At 42.9% G+C, this 18652-nt stretch overlaps 1 protein-coding gene across 1 annotated transcript in view; it reads right to left on the bottom strand.

Annotated features, from left to right (window-relative positions):
* Positions 1-17090: 17090 nt before the first annotated feature.
* LOC126473483 (basic proline-rich protein-like) overlaps positions 17091-18652 on the bottom strand; it is a 41069-nt gene continuing 39507 nt past the window's right edge. Inside the window, exon 3 of the mRNA XM_050100600.1 lies at positions 17091-17165. Within this exon, the coding sequence (XP_049956557.1) occupies positions 17091-17165 (75 nt within the window). The remainder of the gene's footprint in view (positions 17166-18652) is intronic.

Here is an 18652-nt window from a genome sequence, read left to right as displayed (position 1 = left end):
GAACACACTAGCAATGCAGCGGGCAGTAGAGCACAAAAATTGTAGGGAAAGAGATTGGAAAATACAGGGTCTAACAAGAATGAACCGACAATATTCGAGGGTTGGCAGGGTGTTTCTCGAGAAGGATACTGGCGATAGGAACCCATGTCCGCAAACGTCATCCAGCAGAGCAACGAAGTTACATCTGCCACGTTCGTTGGTTAAATGACTACCAAGTATCGATTGATATACGTTTGCAAGGAATTACAGATCCGAATCATGGCTGTATTTCTATGACAGTCATTTATTTTACACGATCAACTGATTGGCGATGTGGAACGTGATTTGTGTTCGAGTCTACTACGACAGCAGTTGTGTATTTAAATATCATCCGTACAAGGTGACTGCAGAATTAGGTTATGAGCAAGCATCTGAAAATGACACATCGCCGAAATTAGCCGATCTCGTCAAAAGAGTTTTATCCCTATACAGTCAAAATGGAAAGTGGAATTGTGTTTTAATAAATTTGCGGCTGTGGCACTCGATATGAAGAAAACTAATGTAAATTTTGATTTCGACGATGTAAAACATGCAGAAAACTTGAGCTGCAATGGTGACGGACCGCAGAGCGAACTTCTCGCAGTGACCTGGCAGCATTCAAGACGGTAGATGATATTTAATGTGTCGTCGACAGCCACAATAACATTGTGGAGACTGCTAAGGGTAGTGACGGCAGGGCGTCAGTGTTACAAATAACGTTTGCGCCTCTCATTTTCTTCTTTAATTTCGATGTTCCCTAGAGTTGTTGGAGTGCTTTTCTAGATATGGGTTTCTGCCATCTCTTTCTTCCTCGAGATAACCTCAACAACCCTTCGAAGTCTGTCGTTGTACTTTTCTTGCAGAATATATCCGATTTAAATACACTGAGGTGACAAACGTCGGCCGGCCGCTGTGGGCGAGCGGCTCTAGGCGCCTTAGTCTGGAACCGCGCACCTGCTACGGTCGCAGGTTCGAATCCTCTCTCGGGCATTGGTGTGTGTGATGTCCTTAGGTTAGTTAGGTTTAAGTAGTTCTAGGTTCTAGGGGACTGATGACCTCAGATATTAAGTCCCATAGTGCTTAGAGCCATTTGAACCATTTTTTGACAAAGTTCATGGGATAGCGATATGCACATATACAGATGGCTGTAGCATCGCGTACACAAGATAATAAAGGGCAGTACATTGTCGAAGATGTCATTTGTACTGACGTGATTCGTGTGATAACGTTTCCTACGTGACGACAGGATTTAACAGTCTTTGATCCCAGAACGGTAGTTGCAGCTAGACGTGTGGGACATTCTATTTCGGAAATCGTGAGGAACTTCAATATTCCGAGATCCACAATCTCAAAAGTGTGCCGAGAATACAAATTTTAGGTATTACCTCTCACAATGAACAAAGCGGTGGTTGGCGGCCTTCGCTTAACGACCGAGAGCAGCGGAGATTGCGTAGAGTTGTCAGTGCTAACAGACAAGCAACACTGCGTGAAGGAATCCCAAAAATCAATGTTGGACGTAGGACGTTAGGAAAGTGTGGCAAAATTTGGTGTTAGTGGGCTATGGCAGCAGACGACCGATGCGAATGCCTTAGCTAACAGCGCGACGTCGCTTGCAACGCGTCTCCTGGGCTCGTGACCATATCGGTTGTATCCTAGACGACTGGAAAACCGTCGCCTGGTCACACGAGTCCTGATTTCAGTTGATAAGAGCTGATGGTAGCGTTCGAGTGTGGCGCAGACCCAACGAAACCATAGACCCAAGTTGTCAACAAGTTAAGGAGACCACACCCTGCCTATCTAACCCATGTTAATTTAGGTAAGTATCTGATCCATTTCTGAAAAAATCTATTTGATGTAGGACCTTAATATTATTACTGTATGTTACATGATGCTAATAGAGCCGACTGTACTAAAATCTACTTTATCTATTTTATAGTTTTTAAGAAATACTTTTTAAATTTATTAACAAAAGATATTAAGTTTTTTCTGCAGAAAATATTTTTTGTAAACTTCCTAATGGTGGTATATTAAAGAACGTAGTACTACAGGTGGCTCTTTGTGTTATTGAGAGTCTCTGAAAATTTCATTCATTTATCTATGATAGTTTCTGAAATAATGGGGTATATGCACCGAAAATTTTAGTTTGCGGGATATTGACTTTAAAGAGAAAACTTTCGCAATTTGTTACTTACAGTTAATTAAAGCTGTCCGGCTTCATATGATGGCCTTCTTTGGCCTCTACCAGGTCTTCCAGCAACTTTTTCACTTTCCTGGATGTTTGACTTGCTTTCTTGGTCACATTAGATGCAGACCTGTCTGCATCGGCTATCCTCATTTCATCGCAATGTTGCAGCCCAGTGATCATATTTTCACCAGTTTCTTCAGTACCCAAAACATTCCAATATTACCACAACTGAATGTAATAACAGCATCATGAACACATAGTTTCATTGTATGCATGCCTACAAATACAGTTATAGGAAGGCTGTTCCAAATTATACTGTCGAAACATTCATTTGGATTCCGTGTCTGCCCATGCAGACATCTCCTTAGAAGGTCAGGATGAGCCAAGTTTCTAAAAATAGGTTCAATTGCTGTAATAACAGCAGCAGGAAGAGAATGCTGGTGAGAATAAGATTCTCGAGTTGCCTGAGCCCTATTGTCTTTGCACTACAAATTGTCTCCTGATGGACACAATCCATGACATGGCTTATCATGAGTAGAGGACTTATGGAAGAATATGGCCCCAACATCTCTCTTCATTGCCCCCAGATTTTCTTAATTTCTACTAATTTTCTACCCATAGTATACTTTCAAGTTTTCTATAACAACTACTCGCAATCACACTTCAACAAAACTAACCGCGTGTTTGAAAGCGTGTTGTTTACAAACAGCTGAAACAAAAGAATGCCGACCGTTGCATTTCAAGGATAGCCAAGGATAGGGAGTAAAAAAAATTCCTAACGTGCAATGAAGGGGATATAAAGAACTAAAATATATGCAGAAAAGTGGGTGACAGAAAAGTGAGCAAGGCACATAAATACACGTGGCGGGAAAATGTTCTTTAATTTTTTCAGCAAAATCCTTTTCAGAGTACTTAAATAAAACCTTAACCTATCGAAATATGATGAAAACCGAAAATCGATTTTTTTCGACCTGAAACACGGTGTGGTCCCCATAATGCGCGTGCTGGAGGTGGCTCCATAATGGTGTGGGCTATGTTTACATGTAATGGACTACGTCCTCTGGTCTAACTGAAACGACTATTGACTGGAAATGGTTATGTTCGGCTACTTGAATACCATTGCAGCCATTCATGGACTTAATGTTCCCAAACATTAATGGAATATTTATTGATGACAACGCGCAATGTCATTGGGCTACAATTGTTCGCAATTGGTTTGAAGAACATTCTGGATAATTCGAGCGAATAATTCAGCCTCCCATATCGCCTCCATGAATCCCACCGAACATAATCGAGAGGTCAATTCATGATCAAAGACCTGCGCTGGCATCTCCTCCACTATTATGGACGGCTATAGAGGCAGCATGGATCAATATTCCTGCAGGGGACTTCCCGCGAGTTGTTGAGTTCATGTCATGTCGCCTTGCTGCAGTCGCTCACAGGAAGATCCGTACCTAAAGACTGGAACATTCCTCAAGTCACACCAACACGCAAACAGGCCTGTATCACTAACGTATATTTGCAGTAGGGTTTTAGAACATGTACTGTATTAGAACATTATGAAGTACCTCGAAGAAAACGATTTATTGACGTGTAGTCAGCACGGATTCAGAAAGGTCACAGTTAGTAATAATAGACGGAGAGTCATCGGGTAAAACAGAAATAATATCCTGCGTTCCCCAAGGAAGTGTAATAGGCCCTCTATTGTTCCTTATCTATATTAACGACATAGGAGACAATCTGAGTAGCCGTCTTAGATTGTTTGCAGATGATGCTGTCATTTACCGTCTTGTAAAGTCATCAGATGATCAAAACCACTTGCAAAATCTGTATGGTGCGAAAAGTGGCAATTGACACTGAATAAAGAAATGTGCGAAGTTATTCACCTGAGTACTAAAAGAAATCAGCTAAATTTCGTCTACGCGATAAGTCACACAAATCTGAGGGCTGTAAATTCAACTAAATACTTAGGGATTACAATTACAAATAACCTAAATTGAAACAACCACATGGATTATATTGTGGGTGGAGCAAACCAAAGACTGCGATTCATTGGCAGAACACTTAGGAGGTGGAACAGGTCTACCAAAGAGACTGCTTACAGTACGCTTGTCCGCCCTATTCTGGAGTACTGCTGTGCGGTGTGGGATCCGCATCAGGTGGGACTGCGGATGACATCGGAAAAGTACAAAGAAGGGCAGCTCGTTTTGTATTATCGCGAAATAGGGGAGATAGTGTCACGGACATGATACGTGAATTGGAGTGGCAATCATTAAAACAAAGGCGTTTCTCGTTGCGACGGAATCTTCTCATGAAATTTCTATCACCAGTTTTCTCCTCCGATTGAGAATACATTTTGTTGGCACCCACCTACATAGGGAGAAATGATCATCACGATAAAATAAGAGAAATCAGGGTTCGCACGGAAAAAATTAAATGCTCGTTTTTCCCGCGTGCAGTTCGAGAGTGGAACGGTAGAGAGACAGCAGGAAGGTGGTTCATTCAACTCTCTGCCAGGCACTTTATTGTGAATAGCAGAGTAATCACGTAGATGTAGATGTAGATGTAGGTGGGAAAAAGGAAGTCCGACATGATGTTAAGCCATTTCCCACGATTTTTGTCACCTGAGTGTAATTCGTATGCAACAAATAAAAATACTCCGATACAAAGAGCATGTCACAGGAAAGGAAAATTGTGGCGAGCGGCAGCAAACCGATCAGAAGACTGTGGGCAGAAAAAAAGTGAAGGGCGAGAGACAAAAATGCAAGCCACGTTGACGGAAGGGGGAGACGGGTTAATACTCACTGGAGCCAGGGGGCTTTTTCTTGCGTATGTGCTGGCGGTAGTGTCTGTGCATGGGCCGGTCTATCCAGGAGCGCGGCATTGCGTAGATGCGCCACGGCAGGACGCCGGCGTACGGCACCTGCGCAGCCGCCACCAGAGCCGCCGCCGCCAACACGGCCACCAGCAGCAGGGTCCGAGGCGCCGCCATCACTGCCGCCGCGACGCAAGCCGCGGCCGCCCCACAGACCGCTCTTACGCAATGCACCTCACCCCACACCAGTAGCCGCCAGACATCAGTACAACGACACGTAGCGCGAGAATTTGCTAACGATGCAGCCGATAAAAGTACTGCCGCAACACTGTGTATCGGTATGCATGCGACAGCGCGCCTACCTAATTAGTTCCAAAACCACGCTCATAAGGACGGGATTTTCCGGTGCTCCTGCCTCGGGTCCTGTTCGTGATAAACAGGCAGGGTGAAATGTTGCGGTTCCGCAGCTCGTGGTCTCGCGGTCGCGTTCTCGATCCCGAGGACGGGGTCCCGGGTTCGATTCCCGGAGGGGTCAGGGATTTTCACCTGCCTCGAGATGACTGGGTGTTTGTGTTGTCCTCATCATTTCATCATCACTCATGAAAGTGGCGAGATTGGACTGAGCAAAGGTTGGGAATTTGTACGGGCGCTGATAACCGCGCAGTTGAGCGCCCCACAAACCAAACATCGTCATCATCATCATCAAGTGTTTCGGATATCCCTAGGGCTAGGGACCATTTGTACGCCCAACAGCAGGATGTCTTAGTGTCACTATCTTACAGTACAGTGTCAAAGTATGAATATTAATACTTCCTCCTGCTTAGGCAAACGGAGCAAACCGGTTGGTTCTTTTTGTATTTCATGTAGTCTACGGTGAGCATGGTGGGACTTATGGAGGCACCATTAGTTCATGGGCGGTTCTTCGGAAAGATTCGCAAAAAGAGTTATTTATTTGTTTTTTAAAAGGTTTTTCAGTAAATTTTCGCCGTCGCCAGCGGACAAAAACCCAGCCGAGGACTCCAAGACGGCTATGTACAGCAAATGACTGAAATTTTTACAATGTATTCCTAAGATCTTGATCTCGAATAACCTTGAAAATTTTCATATCTTCATCCAAGATACAGAGGCTCAAAGATAACCATTTTCTACACGTAAAAGCCAGTATGAAGCAAAATCTACATAACAAATAACAATTATTTTTGTACCAAGACGCAGCTGTGGATTCCGAAACGGCTATTCACAGAAGATGGCGATTACTTTTACAATGTGTTCCTAAGATCCCGACCTCGAACAACCTTCAAAATTTTCTTCACATCTTTATCCGTTTCCGAAGTACAGAGATTTAAAATTAGCCTAATTGTACACGTAAAATACGCACGTAAAATCAGGTGTGAGGCGAAGGCGTAACTTATAAAGTGTCGTAACACGCAGAAATATACTGCAAGTTGTCTCCACTTCGCGGACACAAAATCCGGTACGAGGTCTAAGATTGGTTTTGCGTTATTTCAATTTCACATAAGTAAATTAACAAAATTTTCATTGACCCATCAAGTTCTTTTCACGTCAATGACACACCATGCTGTGACAGGGAAAAGAAGGGAACCAGCATAAAAATGGGGCCGGCCGCTGGTGGCCGAGGCGTTCTAGGCGCTTCAGTCTGGAACAGCGCGACCGCTACGGTCGCAGGTTCGAATCCTGCCTCGGGCATGGATGTGTGTGATGTCCTTAGGTTAGTTAGGTTTAAGTAGTTCTACATTCTAGGGGACTGATGACCTGAGATGTTAAGTCCCATAGTGCTCAGAGCCATTTGAACCAGCGTAGAAATGCTGGTATTGAACTACAAAAAATGGTTCAAATGGCTCTGAGCACTATGGGACTTAACATCTATGGTTATCAGTCCCCTAGAACTTAGAACTACTTAAACCTAACTAACCTAAGGACATCACACAACACAAAGTCATCACGAGGCAGAGAAAATCCCTGACCCCGCCGGGAATCGAACCCGGGAACCTGGGCGCGGGAAGCGAGAACGCTACCGCGCGACCACGAGCTGCGGACAATTACAAAAGATGTGAATGTGTTCCCGTTTACTTAAAAGACTGTGACTGAAAAGTAGGGTGCTGGCTGCCTCATCCTACCATCCTCAGCGAGTTTAAAAATTTTCCCAAGAAATTTGCAGTGCTAACATATTCGCGTTTTTTATGTTGAAGGAGAAGAAGACAGTGGCAGTAGCAAAGAGACGGAAAATTAATGAATGCTAGCTCATACACTGCTGTATTATGGAAAAAGCGAAGGAGGCAATGTCAGTGTGAAAGAAAGAGATGGACGCAGTATTGTGAACATATTTAACAATGACACAACACTGCTACGAAAAGAGTGAAGGTGACAGTGCGAAGAAAGAGGGGGGGGGGGGGGCGGGCGGTTAAAGAGAAAGGGAAAGTAGAAGTGAGGTGAGAACTAGTGATAATAAGAGACAGAATGTATGACAATGACAACTACGAAGAGAGAGACAGTGACAATAAGAAGAGCAGCAATAGGAAGAAAGGAATGAGATATTAGCATTAAGAGGGAGCAAGAGGGAGACAGTGAGAGTGAGAGGAGACTAGTAGTAGGACAGAACGAAGGGGTCTCTAGCTATGGAACAGGAGACAATGACAGAGAGAAACAGAGATAATGACAAGAGTTGAGCGGAATGAGTTAGTGAGAAAGAGTAACTGGGAGTGGATGGATATGCGCGACTTACACCAATGGGCTACTGCGCGTGGGTAAATTACAGTCAGGGGAGCTTGCGGGAGTCTGGGTTGAGTTGCATGTTTAAAAAACCGCGATGTGGAAGTCGTAGGATACTCTTAGCAGTGCCAGTTGTGTTGACGGTTCGAGCGGCGCGGACTATTGCCCGACGAATTTGTAGCAGTTCTGAAGCGAATGCCGTGAAGTGTTTCCTTCAATTTCGAAATCGAGTTGAACTTACGAGGGCTTAAGTCAGGGAATTGCAGTAGGTGGTATAGCACTTAGTAGCGCCATCAGTCAAACAAATCAGTAACAGCTTACACTGTGTATGCTTGAGTGTGGTCCTGCAAAATGATGGTCAGGTCCTACAGAAAGTGTCATCATTTCTGTCTCTATGCTGTTCGTTTTTAGAACGCGACCTACGACCTACTTTGGTGAAGGAATTTCGAAAGGCTGTGATTAGTAACTCAGCTTTCGCAGCACTGTCGTCGATAGTAACTCCAATGCTACCGCGCAGAGAAGGCACTGACTGTGTTTTGCCCCTAGCATACTTTCCATACGACCAGAATCTCTGTGGATTTACTGCCAGATTTCGAGATAGTTCCGTTGTGGAAACTGTTATAAGCCCCTCGCATCGACGTCTGCGCTAAATTTCGGGCTTCTGTGCGAGATCAGAGTTTTTGTGTCGGTTTAAATTTGGCATGATTTTTTCGTTGTATCTACAACAGTGTTCCAACCCGTTTTTTATACCAAGGGGTTGTTTTTTAATTTGGTGGATATAAATCTCTCAGTTGCTGACGATACTATTTCTTCGAATTCAAGCCACTTCTGATCTGCTCTACATTGTTAATTTGGAAGGAGCGAAGATCGTCTCTCAGAAAGGCTTCAAGTAACTTTTTATCTGTTTCTTTCTTAAATAGGTATATTTTTCGTTTATTTTTGAAGGATTTGGAGGATACAACATTCAGTGTCGCTACGCCAACTAATCTCTGCATCCGTTTTGATGCTCGTTATTAGCTCAGGATTATTTGTTGCTAAGAGTGGAAGTGTGTTTTCACAACCGTTTACTATTCACTTGGGCTCATTAACCAACACAATGGTTCAAATGGCTCTGAGCACTATGCGACTTAACTTCTGAGGTCATCAGTCCCCTAGAAGTGAGAACTACTTAAACCTAACTAACCTAAGGACATCACACACATCCATGCCCGAGGCAGGATTCGAACCTGCGGCAGTATCGGTCGCGCGTTTCCAGACTGTAGCTCCTAGAACCGCTCGGCCACCCCGGCCGGCCATGAACTAACAGTTCCAGACAATTTTCAGAGAATGCGCTTAGCACAATTTCGGATGATGTTTTATGCTTACCTCCGGATTTTGACATGTATTTTCGCTAACATATCGAGGATAAATTGAAGTCACCACCAACTATATTTGTATGAGTCGGGTACTCATACTACAAGAAGTGAAGTCTTTCAACAACAATCCGCTGGTCCTCGAGAAATAACTCAGCCGCATAGGTACTGCAGATTCACCAGGAGGTGAACTGGGTATACTCTGAAAAAGAGCCCGTCTGCGTCCTGCACCACGGCGACAGCTCAGACGAGTCGTGGGGATCTGCATACATAATTACGACGGATGCACCCGCGTGTGTAGGCTCCGAGGATAACGAACGTTATTGTATGGGATCCTACTGGATATACAACATGATTACCTCTGTTTAGAATAACTGGTAATTTGGACTACAGTCGCTACATTTCTGACACGTTAAGGCCGGTGGCAGTGCCCTGTCTGCGAGGTCCTTGACGTTATCTTTCAACAAGCTCACCGCGCGTTGCACATACTGTCTTCACCTACCGAAGTACAGAGGCTGTGTGACTGTTGCCTTGGCCTCTAGATCTCTCACCCATTGAGAACATCTTATCATGACTTTCCGAGAGACTGGTCCGCCACCGCTTACCAGCCACGGCGATTGTTGAAATATGACACAAAGTTGAAACAGCGTACACGCTACCATCCCAGTTAGAGCCACTGCTGCTGCCTGAGATGGAAAGTCTGTACTAAATTTCGCATTCAGTACACCCCTCCATCACCTGAAAATTTAATAATTTATTCTTCCTAATCTACTGCACGCGCACAATAACTAAAATGTTGTTATTTGCTATCGTTCTTGCTGTTGCAGTTTTGACGGCCAGTAGTGTACTTTGACCAGGTCCATCAGAGACTTAATACCGACTCACACTGGGGCGGGATTCATAATCTGCCCTACTCAAAGAAATCATGACAGAACTCACCAAAACTAATACAGGAAAAAGATGAGAAACCTAAATAATGAGGCCAGGACTCATATCTGAACTGCATTCCTCCAGAATACGAGTCCAGTGTCCCAACTACTGCGGCATCTCGTAGCTGACAGCACATGGTGTCAAATGTTTTCCAAACAATTGAATGCATTACTGTACATCTACATCCATACATTTCAAACCATTGTAAAGTGAATGGCAGAGGGTACTTCCCATTGTAAAAGTTATTAGAGCATCTTCCCGTACCGCATACGTATGGAGCTCGAGAACAATGATTGTGTGAATGCCTCTGTGAGTGCTGTAAATAGTCTGATCTTGTTCTCACGATCCATATGTGAGCGATACGTTGGGAGCTGTAATATAATCCTAGATTCATCATTCGTAGCGGGTCTCTGAAACCTTTTTAAGTAGGCTTTCTCGAGATGCTTTACGTCTATCTCAATCTTGAAGAGTCTGTCGGTTCATTTGTTTCAACATCTTCATTACACATTCCTGAAGGTCAAACAAAGATGTGGCCATGACAAATCATTCAAAATTTTTGTACCAAGATAAAAGTTCTAGGCACCTGGTGGCGCTAATGTGGGGGTACTTTGCCTTCAAATTTTATTTTATAATTTACATTTTTCGCTCTCTTCATATTTATAAAAAGATGAATAGCTTTTTATAAAAAGACATTGAAAGTCAAATATTAAACATAATTTCAATGATAAATGGCACGCCACAGTTTTTCATTTATCAGACACCTGTAACAGCTAGCTTTATTCTTATATTAGTCAGTGCAAAATGTATATAATAATAATAAAGTTATGAAGCTGTTCTATAGAACAGTGTGCATCAAACTCAGAGAATAATTGTTAATTTAACTGAGTCTACATACTTTAATAGGCACCATCTGAAAAGTTAATCTGATGTGTATGCAACTATATTCACTGGAATTGTGTTCAACATTTGAATTTGAATGTTTATGTTCCAAAAACTATCCATATTTTACAGCTATGAAGAGAGAGATAAATGTAAGTAATAAAATAAAATTTGAAGGCAATAGCCCCTCCACACTAGCGCCACCAGGCACCTGGAACTTATATCTCGGTACAAAATTTTTGAACCATCTGTTAGTTGATGCCCCTATTAGACATAGGTTTGAATACTGACACTGAACCTTGTCCTGCACGTTCTAAGCTTCTTTTTGAGTGCATTTTTATAAGAAGTATTTTGAAACTTTTTTAACCTCGTAATTTTTCATCTTTTGTACCTTGTTGCTGTATAGCAAGTGGTGTCGCTCTTTGTGTTCCTCTTATCTCAAGAGCGGATATCTTATGATGGCAGTAGGCGAAGTAGAGTAATTAATATAGAAAAGTTTTAATAGAGATGTAGTCTGTATTATTGACAAAATAAGAGGGCAACAGTGATGGGAAAGGGTGTCATCTGCAAACATCTAACTAATCCGGTACCAGCCTCATTGACAAAGTCCACACGTCTATCAGTAGCCATCTGTTTCTGTTCTACTGTTTCAGAGCCGTCAGCATTGGGCGTTGATAGCACAGTAATTATTTATTAGGAAACGTACTAAATACCAGAGTCACAATAAATTACTATCGTTCTTCTCCCAAGCAGAAAAGCTTCTCCCAAACTGAAAAGCTAATCATTTGCATATCACAGCATCTTCTTCCTGTCGGTTAAATTTCGCGTCTGTAGCACGTCATCTTCGGGGTGTAGCAATTTTAATGGCCAGTAGTGTACTTTCCGAGAGAACAAGGTTCATCACAATCAGTTCAGTCCATGAAAAACACGTACGATAAAAACTTCTCGCCAGTAGCCGTCACAAGACAGATGTGTTGCCGGCCGCGGTGGTCTAGCGGTTCTAGGCGCGCAGTCCGGAACCGCGCGACTGCTGCGGTCGCAGGTTCGAATCCTGCCTCGGGCATGGATGTGTGTGATGTCCTTAGGTTAGTTACGTTTAAGTAGTTGTAAGTTCTAGGGGACTGATGACCACAAAGTCCCATAGTGCTCAGAGCCATTTTTGAACAGATGTGTTATACTCGAATACGATAACATGCTTTGAGAAGGAGCTTAGAAGAGAAGTCTGGTTACAGCCGATATGTAACTATTCTGATATCTGCAGGGTCTCGCATTTCTCAGTCCTGGAGCAACCGGTGACAATATCGGCTAACCTTACTGAATTCGCTTTTTTATGTCAACATATCCTGAACAATGATGTCGCTGATGGAACATGGTTTTAACAATATGGTCTCTCCACAAAACAGTCTGTGGATAAAATCAAATTCTTCCAGACGATACACGCCACTTGCATCGACTTCAGAACCCTCGCATCCATGCACCATCAGACTTCTTTTCGTTTCAGAAGTCTGTGACCTCGAAGGGACATAATAGATAGACATGTATAACTGCTCAACACTGTCATCATCGTGATACGAAGTTTGAGTGTAGATTCAGAAGCTTCGAGCTCACTGTATCACCACTACATTGTATGAGTGCCCGAGCATGAATTTGCATGAAAGACTGATCCTAAAACTTCTCTTACTTTGAGAAATGGCAGTCTTGCAAGGCTGAAATGTCTTGTGACTAGGGCCTTTCGTGGGGTAGACCGGTCGCCTGGTGCAATTTTTTTAGTTGACGCCACATCAGCGACTTGCGTGTCGATGGAGATGAGGTGATGATGAAAACACAACATCCAGTCCCTGAGCGGAGAAAATCTCCTTCCCAGCCGGGAATTGAACCCGGGCCCCTGTGCATGGCATTCTGTCGCACTGACCAGTCGGCTGTCGAGGCGGATCTTATGAGGCTTGTGAACTGGTAGTGGTAGTGTTGATTCCAAGTACATTTTGTTTATGTTAAGTTGGGAAATGGTAGTAAATATCGGAAGTTAAGTGCCACTTTGATTTGCGAAACAGTTCTGTTAATGCAGTTTCGTAAAACTGCCGTTTATGCGTTTTCATTCAAATGGATAAACTAGAATACTACGTTTTCATATAGTTCCTCGTTTTGGCCGATTTCTCGATACCAAAAATCATCAAAAGTTGGTGTTGCTCCTACACTTTAAACGATTAAGGGAAAGATAGTTTAACTGAAAGCTGGCATTACTTCTCGTACTGATTATGCACCTAAAGGACACCCGAAGACTGCAATCACTGATGAAAAATTAGCACAGTAATTATTTATTTGGAAACGTACTAAATACCAGAGTTACAATAAATTGCTACCGTTCTTCTCCCTAGCAGAGACAGGAGGGAAAGGATGTACATATTGCCTTGCGTGTTTGTTCTCGTAGCACGAAAGAGATACGTCTTCCATACATGTTTCAGTTCATCGACTACTCGGTGTCCTCCAGACATCTTAGAAGTATGCAAGGAAAAGCTATTAAAGTTCAAAAAAATGGAAATAATTGTGTCGACACAAACAATCCGAGTTACACGTTTGTGGTTGTAGCCACATTGTGGAAACTGTTGAGATGCTTCCAGCTAGGAGGTTCATTGTCACACTAAGTAATGAATGATATTTTAAAAATCTTTCCGAGCAAATATTGCGGAGGAGACTGCACACAGCCTACATTTGGAGTCGGATGCGTCGCTAAATGCCATTGCTCACAGCAGCAGATAGAGCTACAAACGCAAACATTGCAAAGTAATCGAATGGAAACGTATTGAGTGAGCAGAAGAGTCCTGATTTTGACTTTCATCAAATGACGCAAGGCGCGGAAAGCACGGACGACACAGCGTTAAGCCCGCAGTGTGTGGAGGGTGTACTTAGGATGGGTGGGGAGGGGGGGGGGGGGGGGGAACTGTCGCCGTGTGACTTTTGGATGTGTTCTTACCATGACTTGCACCTCCTCATTCAAGTGATCAGGATGCTTCTTCAGCTTTCAGCATTGTCCCCCTTGTAGCAATAATTTATGGTAGATCTCTTCAGCACGAAAAGGTAAGTAGTGACTGGAATAAATCGCATATCATTCTCGTTTTTGAGAAGGACCGAAGAACAGATGTACACAATTATAGAACCATATCGTTGGCGTCAATATATTGTAGAATTATGGATCATGTTTTATGCTCGTGACTTATTACGTTCTTGGAAAACAAAAATCTCCTCTATAAAAATCAACATGGATTCCGCAAACAGAGATGTTGCGAAACAGGTCGCTCTGTTCCTCCACGAGATCACTAGCGCCATAGACAACGGCGCTCAGGTTGATGCTGTGTTCCTTGACTTCTGGCCTGCATTGCCGTGTAGTGAAAAAAATACGAGCTTATCGAGTATCGTAGCAAATTTGCGACTGGATTCAAGGTTTCCTTGCAAATGGAATTCAACACGTCGTCTTAATGGCACAAAATCGATAGATGTAAAGGTAATTTCGGGAGTACCCCAAAGAATCGTCACTGTTTATAATATGTACCTGATCTACCAGAAAGCGTTGGATGCTCTTTAACGTTGTTCGTAGGTGATGCGGTTGTCTATAAGAAAGTACCAACGCCAGAGAGAATAACGATTTGCGGAATGACCTCCAGAGAATTGATGAATGGTGCAGGGTTTGGCAGTTGACCCTGAACATAAATAAATGTAACATATTGCGCATACAAAGGAAAAGTAATTCACTACTGTACAGCTACACTTTTGATAACAAATCGCTGGAAACAGGAGTAACTATCCGGAGCGCCCTGAAGTGGAATGACCGCATAAAACAAATAGTAGGAAAAGCAGATGTCAGTCTCTGATACATAAGAAGAATCTTAAGGAAATGTAACTCAAATTTTTTGAAATATGTGGTAAGGACTATGGGATCAGGCTGCTGAGGTCATCGGTCCCTAGGCTTACACACTAATTAAACTATCTTACGCTACGGACAACACACACACCCATCCCCGAGGGAGGACTCGAACCTCCGACGGGGGAAGCCGCACGAACCGTGACAAGACGCCTAAGACCGCACGGCTACCCCGCGCGGCAATGTAACTCACACACTAAGAAAGTGGCTTATAAGGCTCTTGTTCGACTAATTCTTGAGCTTTGTTCATCTTTCCGGCATCCCTACCAGGTAGGGCTGATAGAAAAGGTAGAGAAGATCCAATTAAGAGCGGCACGTTTCGTCACGGGCTCGTTTAGTCGGCACGAGAGCGTTACGGAGTTGTTGTTGTTGTGGTCTTCAGTCCTGAGGCTCGTTTGATACAGCTCTCTATGCTACTCTATCCTGTGTAAGCTTCTTCATCTCCCAGTACCTACTGCAACCTACATCCTTCTGAATCTGTTTAGTGTATTCATCTCTTGGTCTCCCTCTACGATTTTTACCCTCCACTCTGCCCTCCAATACTAAACTGGTGATCCCTTGATGCCTCAGAACATGTCCTACCAACCGATCCCTTCTTCTAGTCAAGTTGTGCCACAAACTTCTCTTCTCCCCAATCCCATTCAATACCTCTTCATTAGTTATATGATCTACCCATCTAATCTTCAGCATTCTTCTGTAGCACCACATTTCGAAAGCTTCTATTCTCTTCTTGTCCAAACTAGTTATCGTCCATGTTTCACTTCCATACATGGCTACGCCCCATACTAATACTTTCAGAAACGACTTCCTGACACTTAAATCAATACTCGATGTTAACAAGTTTCTCTTCTTCAGAAACGCTTTCCTTGCCATTGCCAGTCTACATTTTATATCCTCTCTACTTCGACCATCATCAGTTATTTTGCTCCCAAAATAGCAAAACTCCTTTACTACTTTAAGTGCCTCATTTCCTAATCTAATTCCCTCAGCATCACCTGACTTAATTCGACAACATTCCATTATCCTCGTTTTGCTTTTGTTGATGTTCATCTTATATCTTCCTTTCATGACACTGTCCGTTCCGTTCAACTGCTCTTCCAGGTCCTTTGCTGTCTCTGACAGAATTACAATGTCATCGGCGAACCTCAAAGTTTTTATTTATTCTCCATGGATTTTAATACCTACTCCGAATTTTTCTTTTGTTTCCTTCACTGCTTGCTCAATATACAGATTGAATAACATCGGGGTGAGGCTACAACCCTGTCTCACTCCCTTCCCAACCACTGCAGACAGTTAATGGCACAAATAGTGTCCTCCGAAACTCAACATTAGGTGGGTGCAGAGTATGATGTAGATATAGACTCTCGGTGACCAAATGTTGCCCTTTCTTCAACATTTCTATGATGAATATGCTGCTAACACTCACGTCTCCCAAGATGACGACAGCCGTGTTCATAAGGCAGCACTCGTGCGTTTCACTAACACTCATGCACCATACTGCTCTCCGAGTGCTTGTTTAATTACTTGATCTTAATCCTATAGAAAATACTTTGTTTGGAACAGTGGGTGAAACGCAGCAATCAATATCCCCGCAATCTGATAGCTCTACGGTATCTAATCATCAGTATTAGTAGCTTCAGCTGGATGTGGCGTACCCGAAGACAGGCAGTGTCACAGGCTATTGGCGCGATGACTCCTGGCGGTGAGCAATTTTTGTCCTGTGTGCATAGTTGCCCTATGTGAATCACACAATTACTTGCTGTTAAGGATCGCTCGGTAAAATGGTTTGCTAGTTTGTGATCCTAGCATCGTAATTGCATAAAACTGGATCATAAATTCATGTTCATGTACAGCTGGTTGAATATCTGATACGTTGTGTAGCTGAAAGAGAGAATTTTGCTCTTCAATTCACACATCACAATATCTCCTTAGTGTCTAGAATATTTCATATTAAATCATTAAGGACGAAATGTTTCAAACATAAACATTCCGAAATCAGGATATAGAAGACGTTCTTCGATTAATATGCGTATATATTATCAATGTCAGAATGATTTCAATTGGGAGAGAAAAAAAAGAGCCTTAAATTTAATAGAATGCAGGCGCAACTAAAATTCTCCAGAAATATTGCTGTGTAAGGAATAATAGGATTGGAGGTGCTGTACATTACGCGATAATACATATCATAAATAAACAGCCACATGCCTTAACTATGGTTTTTGAGGGAGATGAATGTTTTATTGTGAAAACTGTACATATGTTGATCTAAATGAAAGTATTTACAGCGCTCACGCCTCCACTGCTCCATAGGGTAGATGTTGCACGAATATCCATGGGTACCTGAAACATAAATTGTATTATCTTAACTACAAATCTGTCGGAAAGTTTCAAAAGTGTTATTGTTTAAAGAAAATTATCAACTGACTGCCGAAAACATTGTGCTTATCAACTGTAGCAAAGAAGTAACAGAGTCGTAACATTTTTTCTCGTTGAGCGACATAGAAAATGGTTCAAATGGCTCTGAGCACTATGGGACTTAACTGCTGTGGTCATCAGTCCCCTAGAACTTAGAACTATTTAAACCTAACTAACCTAAGGACGTCACACACATCCATGTCCGAGGCAGGATTCGAACCTGCGACCGTAGCAGTCCCGCGGTTCCGAGGAGGTATTGAGTAGGATTGGGGAGAAGAAGAGTTTGTGGCACAACTTGACTAGAAGAAGGGATCGGTTGGTAGGACATGTTCTGAGGCATCAAGGGATCACAAATTTGGGCGGTTCCAGACTGTAGCGCCTAGAACCGCTCGGCCACGCCGGCCGAGCGACATAAACATAATCACCCAACGAACTGCTTACTTCTTCATTTACCATTACACTCAGAATTAAAAGTGCTGCGGCATAGAATTTAACTATAAGAAGACATATGTCACATAGCTCTATATATAGAATGTTAGGGGTGTACGTACAGATATTGTGATAATTGCTCCCTTAATACCACGTCGGTGGGTTAGTTGTTTTCTTCTCTGCGTGTAACGCTCTTACCACAGACAAATCATATAATGTACTACCTGATGTTTTCTCTGCGTATTTAGCTGCGCCGAGAAGTGCATTACATCTGTCAGTATAGATTTCTATTTTGCGTCCTCGTGTCCACACGTGCTGCCAAGAGGAAAATAAGCGCTGACGTCTCGCCTATGTCACGTGCACTTGGAGGTACTAACCAACCTAAACGCTTACTACTCGCAATAGCTATAATTATTAGTCTTCAGAAGAAGTAAATACTGATGTAATGTTGTTCAGTATACTATCCTCAGTTACTAAAAAAATATATACACATATATCTCTAACACCCTGTATATTGTACTAAAAAAAAATCATTTGTCAATTTGTCAAGGGGCAATCTTTCACCATACGCGACACCAAGCGAAATGGTGATGTGGTTTAAGAAAACGACTCGTGTTTTGAAAGAACAATGTTTGGACTACATGAGATAAAGAAATTACAATGAAAACCAGATCATTAGCTGCTTACAGGCGTTGATAAATATCAACGGGAACAGTTGAAAATGTGTGCCCTGACTGGGACTCGAACCCGTGATCTGCTTACATGGCAGACACTCTATCCGACTCAGCCATCATGGACAGGGAGTATAGTGCGAATGCAGGGACTTATCTCTAACACGCTCCCCGTGAGACCCACATTTCCAACTTTCTGCCCACACACTACATTTGTAGTGCCCCTGCCCACTATTCTCATTACTCGAGGCAGTCAATCTACCGATTCCCATAAGAGTTCGGGCAATGTGAGAGCATCCCCACTGAAGAAAA

Source organism: Schistocerca serialis, chromosome 1, assembly GCF_023864345.2.
Source record: "Schistocerca serialis cubense isolate TAMUIC-IGC-003099 chromosome 1, iqSchSeri2.2, whole genome shotgun sequence".
NCBI lineage: Eukaryota > Metazoa > Arthropoda > Insecta > Orthoptera > Acrididae > Schistocerca > Schistocerca serialis.
The sequence above is the reverse complement of the archived record's forward strand: the minus strand, read 5'-3'. Positions and strand labels throughout refer to the sequence as shown.